Source organism: Phyllostomus discolor, chromosome X (genome assembly GCF_004126475.2).
Source record: "Phyllostomus discolor isolate MPI-MPIP mPhyDis1 chromosome X, mPhyDis1.pri.v3, whole genome shotgun sequence".
In the NCBI taxonomy this organism is placed as follows: domain Eukaryota; kingdom Metazoa; phylum Chordata; class Mammalia; order Chiroptera; family Phyllostomidae; genus Phyllostomus; species Phyllostomus discolor.
In genome coordinates this window covers 70,530,171-70,540,352 of record NC_050198.1, presented here as the reverse complement: position 1 = coordinate 70,540,352, position 10,182 = coordinate 70,530,171, and the positions used below count along the sequence as shown (strand labels likewise).

Here is a 10,182-nt window from a genome sequence, read left to right as displayed (position 1 = left end):
ATTTGGGGTTTTTTGACTCTTCTCCCTTCAGTCAAGGTTTTATCAGTGCTATGGAAGAAGAGTAAGAAATGGACTCCACGGTAGCTCATTTCATCCCTTCAGCCCTTGGTGGAAGTGTTAAAGTTACGCAATGCCCCCAAACAAGTGTGGCTGTGGGGTATGGAGTCTAGTCTGAGAAGTTAGGGGCCTCAGTAATCACTCTTTGTCCATTCATGAGTTAACTGTATTTTGATATGAAATGTATAGCAAACTGCCTCTAAGTATTATCTATACAAGGAAGGCAGACTATGATTTAGAGTTCAACCCAGGCACTTGAGAGGTGAAAGGGTCCTTGTTGGGTTCAAAGAGCTCCTTCTGAGACAGAAAAGGCTGTATGGATTTTTGTTGGATCTCAGATTTGCGTAAGTTTGGCCCTCCGAGGTAAGGTGCATGTGACATAATGCAGAGAAGTTACAGATTTGGATAGATACTGAAAACACTTAAAGAATGCTGCTTAGGACCCAGAGACACTGGTACTGAGAACTAGTGTCTCTGCACGAGTTTGACGAAAGCAGGGAGAGCAAACATGTTCACCTGACATTTTCCCCACTGGCCTGTGGTGGTTCCCTCATCTGGAATAGAGCCTTTGACATAAAATGGCTTATGAGTAAGTGAGCTGGATTTGTGAAGTTTTTAGACCAGTCCTGCCTTATGGTAATATCCTCACATGTGATCAAATGGTGTTCATTTAATTCTGAATGGAGGAAAATCAGGCTATTTGGGATTGAAGCTTTAACCAGGCTCTGGATGTTTTCCTCTTGACCTCAGACAAACCTGTTTAACTTTGTAAAAGGAGTAGCCTAATCTTCACATCTAAAAGAGATTTCAGGTTGCAAATGTGGCCCAAGTTCTTTTCTTTCCTGCCCCTTCCCCAAAGCATATGGAGGTATAACAGGTTGTCTGGAACATAATAGGCAACTTGATTATTTGTTGACTGAAACCTAGTTGGGGAAAGCACATTTAAAAACAAAACCAGGTAATAATAATGGTTTAACAACATAAAACATGCAAAGCGGTGAGCCCTCTTTGGTTCAGGAAGTACATATCTTGGAATAAAACTGCCAACATTAAAAGGGCAAAGCACTAACATTCAGAGTAATTGGTTGTGTTTATACAACTGACTGCATATGCAAATCTGATATCCCCCTTTTGACATGAAGTGAATTAACTTTGCTACTCTAAGGATTCCTGACTACCTTCCTGATCAGATGGTGCATTAAAACAAAACTATGCCTTGGTGCTTAGCAACAATGCCTTCAGTAAAATTATCCTTTTAAAAAGTTTTTAAAATCCTCATTGATTTGAGAGGAAGAGAGATACAGAAACATCAACATGAGAAATATTAGTTGCCTCCCATACGTGCCTGACAGGGAATTGAACCCACAATGTTTTGGTGTGTAGGGAGTGCCCCAAACGAGCCACCCAGCCAGTGATAAAATTATTTCCTTTATATCCGTTGCTACATATAGACCTAAATGGAGGTCTGTGTTTGAGTTTAGAAAAGTTCTGATTTTTAGGGGACATTGGGAAGGGTTCACGGGAACAAACTTAAAGGACACATGGTCAAAAACTAGGGGGAGGGTGGTAATGGGAGGGAAGTGGGGAGGGGGGCTGGATTGGGAGTAAAAAGGAGAAAACTGTATTTGAACAATGATTAAAATAAAATTAAAAAAAGAAAAAGTTCTGATTTAAAGAGGCAGGATTTGACAAGTCACAAAACCTCAATTGAATCCATTTTATTTTTAGAGAGTAAGGGAGGGAGAAACATCAATGTGAGAAAAAATGGATCTGTGGTCTCTCTGCCTCTCATATGCACCCCCACTGGGGACTGAACCCACAACTCCGGCATGTGCATTGACTAGGAATTGAACCAATGACCATCCCTTCGCTGTACAGGACAATGCCCCCAACCCAACCTAGCCACACTAGTCAGGGCTCAATCCCCACTTCTAACAGCTGGTATAGAGTTTGTGGTAGGAGAGTTCTATGATGTTTTCCCCATTTACTTGTTTCTTTTGGAATACCAAAAAAAAAAATCTACTCAAAAGCTACACTCTTAGAATTTAGCTAAAATTAAATTATTTAATCTGGTTCCTGAGATTGTTAAAAAAAAAACCCAACTCACCACAATATATTGGGTAAAACCCTTTTATTAACTGACCAAAGCACTTCATTTTGTTTTCTGATTTGAGGTAAAACCATTAAACATGGTTCACAAGAAAATACAAGGAAAATACTATTCAACTACAATTACAAGCTTGAAACCTCACTAGTTGTTCACACAACACTTACAAATTCATACAACTGTACAGTCTACTTAAGCTAAGTTTATTGTTAATAAGACCAGTATCAAAGACCTAGACACTCCACTACTACTCTTGCAATGGCTCTAGTTTTGCAACAACATAAGAGTTAACTGTTACCTTATGAATATACTTTACTTCAAAAACCACTTGGCTAGTGATGTGTATTGTTTCCTCATTATTCAGGGGTGGGTGCAGTCTCTTAGGGGAGCAAATACCTGTTCTATATGCCCCTCATGTCAAATCACATAAAATAACCATTGCCCCACCATGAATATGGATATTGGGAAGATAGTCCTATGATCTTCATGTGTTTGGGTTTTTAGGCAGGCCAGCTGATTTTCCCCAAAGCTTCTTTTGAATGTTCAAATCATGTATTAATCCTCACTGTATAGAATTGTTAGTGAGGGTGTCCGAGTGTCTGAAGGAGGACAACAATGCCATCTAGAAACAACTAAACCCAGCTTTGAGATTTCATTTTCTTCCTGGACAGCTCTCTTTAATGAACATCAAAGCCTTTGGGACACTGCAGATTTGCTTTAATTCAATTGAATAACCATGGCTAAAAGTTGATCCTTTGTCCTTGGTGCTTGCAGGACTTTGCAAATTTTACATTTCTACCTGTTTGGGAGAAGTACCCAAGTCTTAACCTGTCTTTCAGGAAAAACAAATTTAAATTCAGCCTGTAACTACAGAGAGAAGGAAAACAGTACTCACATTTGTATTACAGCACTGTAGCTCACTTTCTGGATTTATGACACACAATCATCATGCAGTCTAAGTTAACTTTATCAGTATCACTAGTGATGTTAATTAAAAAAAATTTACAGCAAGTTCAAAACTTTTCTAAATATTGAAATCACCACATTTTAAGACAGACTGGAATGTTACAAATGGTTCTGCAAAATACAAAAATAGATATGCTTCCACTGAATGCTTTAATCATTTTTCCGAGTATTCTCATCTTTTGGTTCTTCATCATCGGAGTACACAGTAGGCTCCTCCCCCTCCTTTAGCAGTTTGCCCACATGATGATACTTGACTGGAGGTAAAGAAAACACAGATGGTCATTTTCAGGCTTAATAGGAAATCAATACCACAGTTCATATTAAAGTTTTGATCAGAGGCTGACAATCTACTCAGCAATGTGTTGGGCTTCTAAGAGTTTTATTCAGAAAAAATATGAAACAGGTAGTGATGTGTGACAATGAGTGTTCAAATGTGTTACATAAGGGTTTAGAAGGCTTATTATGAGTTAGTTAGAATATGCTTTAGAAAATGTGCAGAAGGATTTGGGGAGGGATTTCCAAAAAATGAAACCACCATATACAAAAGCATGCAAGTGAGAATCAACATATCTGGGATGCAGTGAAGAGACCAGGTCAGCAGGAGTAGGAGTAAGGTTGGCTAAGCAGTGTGGGAAAATATTACGAAGGATGTGGAAAGCCTGCCTGAGGAGTTTGGACTTATCCTACAGGTGGCAAAGGGCACTGGAGGTTTATGACAAAGGTATCACCAAGTAAAATAGTGCTTTGGCAACAATGGTATCTGTGTGGTGTTGAGGGCAGATTACAGTAAGGAGAGACCAGGAGGCCAGCAGGCACTCGAAGGAACAAGAGCCAGGAGTAGTGGGGCATGTCAGTGTGGGAGTGGAAAGGAAGAATATGAAATAATTTAAAGGAAAACTGGAAACATAAGTTAATGAAGTGAAAACTGGAGATTCCATGGATTGAAATGGGGACCCTGGAGGGGAACATGACATTACAAGGACTGGAGAAGGTAGTAATGGCAAGAAGCAGGTCCCTGGAAATCTCAGAGAAAGTTCAATCACATTGTGGGGACAGAAATCATACTGCTGGAAGCAAGGAGGTAGAGAGAGGAAACGAAGCAGTGGGTAGGAACAACCACTTACTAGACAGTTGTCTGACAGTGGAGGGAATGAATGATAATCTAGTAGATGGAGACAATAGTAGATAGAAATTTTCCCCAACACGAGTTAAAAACTATACACTGTTAAAGGTAGTGGTAAAGAAGGCAGAGCACTGGAGATGGAGGAGAAAACAGATTTAAAAGGACAAACTGGAATGCAAGACTTGGGAATGAATGGAATCAGCAAACCACCACCATAATGGCTGTATCACTGTGGCCAAGCTAATGCAGGGTTAATCATCTCAGTGTCAGAGGACAAAAGGACAGAGCCTCCTCTTTCTGAATATGGGAAGAAATTAAAGGAATACCCAACCTGTCTAATCAGGTAACCAGATCTGCTTTTGTGTGAAATAATCACCAGGAACAACTGGAACTTCCCTATCTAAATATATTATAAAGGTTCCTAGGGTGCTTGTGACTGTGCAAGACAGAAGCTGGGTGGTACTTGAGAAACCTGCCTTAAGGGAAATCTATAAGAGCCCTAGGTATAGCTGAAATTTCACAACAGTATTAGGGGCTAGCCTTAATTCAAGAGGGGAAAACCCACACTTTTTACCCTACCAATGAAAGGAAGCCCTAGAACATAGAGCTTTCTAAGTTGTAAATGACAGCTCACTGGTTTCATATAGAAGAATCTATTGTTACAAAGGCATCTTGTGGATGCAAAAAATGAGGGACTATTTTAGATAGCTGAATTACGTTTTCCAAGTAAAAAGACTTGCCTTTAGAATCAAAAGCTATACTTAGTCTGCTTGGGAACCAAACTCTAAAGGTAGAGCCACATCTGGCTAATTATTAACCAAGAACTCTCTCTGAAGTCAGCTTTGGTTTCAAAGAAAATGGTTGGATTTAGCCAAAAAAGCCAGTAATATTTAACTGATTATAGGGAACAGCAAATAGAAAAACCACATTTTAAATTAAAAAAAAAATCTTCCTGAAAATAAATGATCATAGTCTTCATATACTGCTTCAGAGCTGGGAAAGATTATTCTTCAAATTCTTAACAATGAAATATTGCTAACGGAATAATTAAATACTTAGACTTGATAAAAGCCAATGTTTCAGTGCTCAAAATTTGAACTTAACCTCCAACCTTACTTCTCCCAAAGGACTGCAGCCCTTAGCAGAAGCCAGGAAACAAGTGTATCCTTTTCTTTTTTTCAAAATGCAGACACCATTGTTGCCGTGCACATTATAGGCATCATTTGTAGAGCTGTGGCCTATAGTTAGGCTTGACTAGATTAAAAGAGAAGCTGTTTTGTATAATACAAGTCTCCCATTCTTCAACAGAAATGGGCTGCTTTTAAACAGCAAGCTCTACAAATGAGGACTTATGAAAATCCCTTTCTGTAGTCAAGATGGCTGCTCTCTTCTCCCCTCATACCAACCACCAAATCCTAGTGTGGAATCTATGCAAACCTCTCAAAAACGGAAAAACCAGAAACTCAAGTTTCCATAGAGAACGAGGCTAAAAGTTGATATGCAACCGTGGCAAGTGACTCAGCACTGCTGCAATTACTTCAAGCCATGAACTTGATCCATCTAAGATTCAGGAGCCTATCAAAATGCTCCCAAGTTTCAGGCTGTTTAGCAATAACTATTGGACTGCCCTGAATCCTATTACTGGTTGAAATTTGATCCAGGCACAATTTAGAAAAAAAAAAGTGCTTACAAGTGAACTGAGAGTCCCAGTCATTCAGGGTCTCCTGCTGGGCAGGAGTGAGGTCAGAAAGGTCATCATACTCGTCCTTCAGAGCTTCCTTATCCAGGCAAAATGTGGCGAGGCCCCTGGATGCATCTCTTCCAGCAAAGACCCCATAGGGTCCCTCTTTAAAAGCAAAACAAAACCAAAGACCAATTCTTTATTACAGTTCATTTCTCTGTGGTTCACACACAGAAAATGGCTTCCTTACCATCAACATAGAAAGCCCCCTTTTGCAATATCTAATTCCTTTTGGAATCTTTACTGTAAGTGATATTGATACTTTGAATCATTATGTAGTGGAGACTAAAAGGCCTGTCATTAACCTTTTAAACTAAATTAAAATATGGTATACATTATTATCCAATTCCTATGATTTTCAAATAGCTAATAAAAAAACCATAAATGATTATCTCCTGGCAAGGGGGCTGGTAGGGACTGATCCCAGATAATCCGAGTACGCAGGTCAGAACTCAGCTTTAGGGGACTGTACCCAAAGTCTGGCTCTTCTCTAGGCACCTAGGCTACACACCAGTGAAAATCAGGGTTTCTTAAGATAGTGTACACTAAGATTTTCATAAGTGAGAACAAACACTTCCTTATAATTGTCCAAAGTATCTTTGGTTGCGGGACTACATTAAATATTAACATTTGACATCTGCAGGAGAAATTTTTTATGAGTATCAGTGGTTCAGAATCTATCCACATGTTACATAATCTTCACTGTCAATAAAGAGCTAGCAGAGACCAGCTGTCACTATTTTTGGTGGGCTTGAAGAGAACAAAGAAAATCCTAAAACCTTCATGGGAAATAGAGGCTGAATCAATACCACAAAATAATTCTATAAAACATTAGAATGCTATTATATATATTATGCTGAACTTTTACCTAAGAGAGGTGAATCATTCTGTAGATAAAGTAGGTGTTCAGACTCATTTAAATATTGCACAAGTAAATGAAAAGAATCCAGTGTACTTTAAACAGTGTTTCCCCAAAGGCTGATTGAGTAGCAACCCTGACATTAAAGTTCGTTGGTAACCACTATGCAAAGTATGAGTCATTTCAATATAGCCTCATCAGCTAAAACTACAATCCATTAGGATTTTCAAAATGATGAAATTTATGATCAACTTTAAAGGCAAATAAGATTAAAAATGTTTTTAATCATTATATGCTACTTCCACCAGAGAAAGTAGTAAAAATAAAAAAGTCAGTTTTCCTAGTGGAAATGGTAGCATTTAGTGCTTGAAAATAGGCCAAATGTACTGGCTTGGACCTCACTATTTCAGAAATTATGGTCACAGAATACTTACAGTGTGAGGGGAACATTAAAAGACTTTGGAAAATATTCATCAGAATATATATTCATTGTAATGTAAGCTCCACAAATCTCCACAAGCGGGGGGGGGGGGGGGGGGGGGGGCGGCGGGGAGTTCACTGCCATAGTCCCAACACCTACATAAATGCCATGCAGAGAATAGGCACTGGAATGTTTAATTCTTAGGAATCCTTTGTGACATTAAGTATCCTTTCCACACAATGTCACATATTCATGGGCTCACAGGATGACAGTGCAGGATAGACTAAGAGAGATCCCACAGGGGCCACCCTTATCATTTTAAAGAGGGACAACTAAGGACCAGAGAGAACAATGTTTGGCACCAGGCCACACAGCTGGTCAATGCTCCATCCAGGACCAGAACCCAGGTTGCCTGTTTTGTGCTTTTTGCACAGGCCTACATTCCTTAATGACTTTGCAAGCTGAAAATTATTTGATGGCACCTCACATGCATGTGTTTGTTTGTTTGTTTTTTACTGCTTTATGGTATAGCTCAGTAATAACAGGTATTCACATAACTGTTTATTGATAATGCCTCTTGGTGTGCCACCTGAGTGACAAATAATATAGGTGTGATTTTCAAATTATTCTGACAATTACACATCTGCAGAAATGATCCACAAAGAAAAACTGCTAAGTGGGAGAGTTTCTTAAGAATCGTAACACATCTGATTTTGATTAATTGGATTGGGAGAGTAAAACAAAGTGGGGGTGGGGGTGGCCAGATTGCTGCCTTCTATACTCTTCCCTCTCTCCAGAGCAGCAGGGAAAAGAGCATGGTCAGTGTGTACATACTCGCTGACCTCCATGGCTTTAGAGGAGTCCACATTGGAAGAGCTAAAATCTCTTCCTCCTCTACTGCAAATATGTATTCTATTTAGCAGGGCTTTCCAAACCTGGCTGCATCTCGAACTGGCCTCAAGAAGCATGTTAAATGCAGATTCCTGGGGATCTTCCCCACCTTGAGTCTTTGGTTGTTATGGTGCTTAGGCAGGAAATCTGTATTTTCCTCAGGCGCATCAGGTGATTCTGATCCAACCCGGCTTGGAAAGCCTTATCTCAGAGGCCCCCTTCAAGCCTGCCCCTTTGAACAGCTCAGCAGTCTTCCACCCCTCATTTCCCTTCTGGTTGGCTTTTCCTGAATCTCCACACCCAGCAGCCTTCATAGCCCTATCCCCTTTGTTTGTCAGGATCCTCCCACATCTCCCTCCCTCCATTTTCAATATTTTTGGTTTCTTGTCTTTTCTCTCCTACTATAGACTAAAATACTGTATTACCTTTTCATTTTTCTACATTCCCATTGTCCACCACATTCAGCTTTTATTCCTCCCTCAACCAGCTCCTTTCTCCCTAATGGAATCACCCTTGTTCACCTTACAGCTTTTCCCCATCTGCTAAACATAGTGTGCGTGCGCGCGCGCGCACACACACACCAAACACATGCCACACACATACCTGACACATGCCATACTCCAAGCACCCGCATGCGCAGGCACGCACACATCTGACAAGCCACATACACTGACTACGCACACACGGCGCACTCACATCACTCACCCCCCCCCACGCACGACGCTTATACCTGCTGCTAATCCCATCTCCCTTTCCTTCTCCCACACCCTCACATTCCACCAGGGCTACTCCTGGCGTCATTGGCCTTAGCGTCGTCTCCCAGGCTAGGCCTCCCTCCTTCCGCAACCCCCCATGCCGCCCTAAACACCACCCCCCTCCTTTTAGAAATCCCCAAACCCGAGACCTTCGAAACTCCCCTAACACTGCATTCTGCTGTGTGTCCCTCACACTCCTTTTCCAGCCTTGCGACCTCACCCACCTACCCCCACCCCCTGGCTTAAGACATCAGTCTCTCTACACACACCCCCATCACAGGGCAAGGAATTTGTATCCCCACTGGCCCACAGCCCTTCTAGAGCGCCCCTTGTCCACCGCCCGCCAGGGAAGCCGCAAAGCCACCACCGCATGGCTCTCTGCCTGCCTGCCCTCACTGGCTCGGTCTTCATTCCCCTCTCGAGAGCGCCCCCGCTCCCCCCGTGGTCCTCCCGGACTCGTCCTCGTACTGGGGCCCCATCTTTGTTTCCGCGACCCTGGGGCCAGAAGCCGTACCGGGCCCATAGAACTTGCGGCCTTTCGTCACGTCGAACACCTTGCCGTTGATGGCCATGAGTATGCGCGGGTCCTGGATGCCGTCGAAGCGCCGCAGTTCAGCAGGGGTGAAGTCGCGCCGCTTAAGGCGGGGCAGTGGGGGCGGCTCGTCGTCGTCGCTGTCGCTGCTGGCCGCCGGCTGATCCCCGCGCACGATCTTGTAGAGCAGGAAGATGCAGAGGCCGAGCAGCAGCAGGTTGAGCGGCGACGTGAAAATCTCGTTCAGCAGCCCGCCCTCCAACTCGCTTGGGTCGGCGCCCGTCGCCACCACATCCTCGGCAGCCATGATCACTGAAAGCAAGGATTGGGCCGGATTTGGGAAGACTCCGGAACTTGCTGCTTTCTCCTCCCTCTCCGTGCGAGCTAGTGGCGCGCTCCGCTAGGCGAACTGGGACTAATCAGGAGAGGAGGTGGAGTCAGGAGGGGAGAAGGCGGGGCTGAAATAGGCGGAGTCTCCCAGCCTCGTCTCTCCCGAAGCTGCGGATGCGCACTGCGGGGCCGAATCCGTCCCCGCCTTGCTCAGGCCTCCCACCTTCCTTCGGGTCGAGGCTCCCCTCCTCCACCCGAATCCCGCCTTCCCTGCGGCTGAGAGAGCTGAGCCCACTCAGTTTCACCTGCGAGGCCCCAGCCCTTCCTGGCGTCATCCTCACGCATCCTCCGGCTCAACCAAGACGCTGCGCAGTCCTCCCGCGCACCCGCTTGCTCCAGA

General features: G+C 43.1%; 1 protein-coding gene across 1 annotated transcript; it reads right to left on the bottom strand.

Annotated features, from left to right (window-relative positions):
* Positions 1–2,171: 2,171 nt before the first annotated feature.
* On the bottom strand, positions 2,172–9,921 carry PGRMC1 (progesterone receptor membrane component 1). Its single transcript, XM_028522636.2, has 3 exons — positions 9,435–9,921; positions 5,944–6,099; positions 2,172–3,384 (listed from the first exon to the last, which is right to left on the bottom strand). Exons 1-3 carry the CDS (start codon positions 9,757–9,759, stop codon positions 3,281–3,283), a joined length of 585 nt encoding a protein of 194 aa, XP_028378437.2. The 5' UTR covers positions 9,760–9,921; the 3' UTR covers positions 2,172–3,280.
* Between the last annotated feature and the right edge of the window lie 261 nt (positions 9,922–10,182).

Bases quoted from the DNA above. Each gene is read 5' to 3' on its own strand.
- PGRMC1 (XM_028522636.2), bottom strand. From the start codon at position 9,759: ATGGCTGCCGAGGATGTGGTGGCGACGGGCGCCGACCCAAGCGAGTTG. The intron at 6,100-9,434 runs GTACGGCTTCTG...TTGCTTTTAAAG, and splicing joins CCGCAAGTTCTATGGGCCCG to AGGGACCCTATGGGGTCTTT. The intron at 3,385-5,943 runs GTAAGCACTTTT...CTTTACCTCCAG, and splicing joins CTGGGACTCTCAGTTCACTT to TCAAGTATCATCATGTGGGC.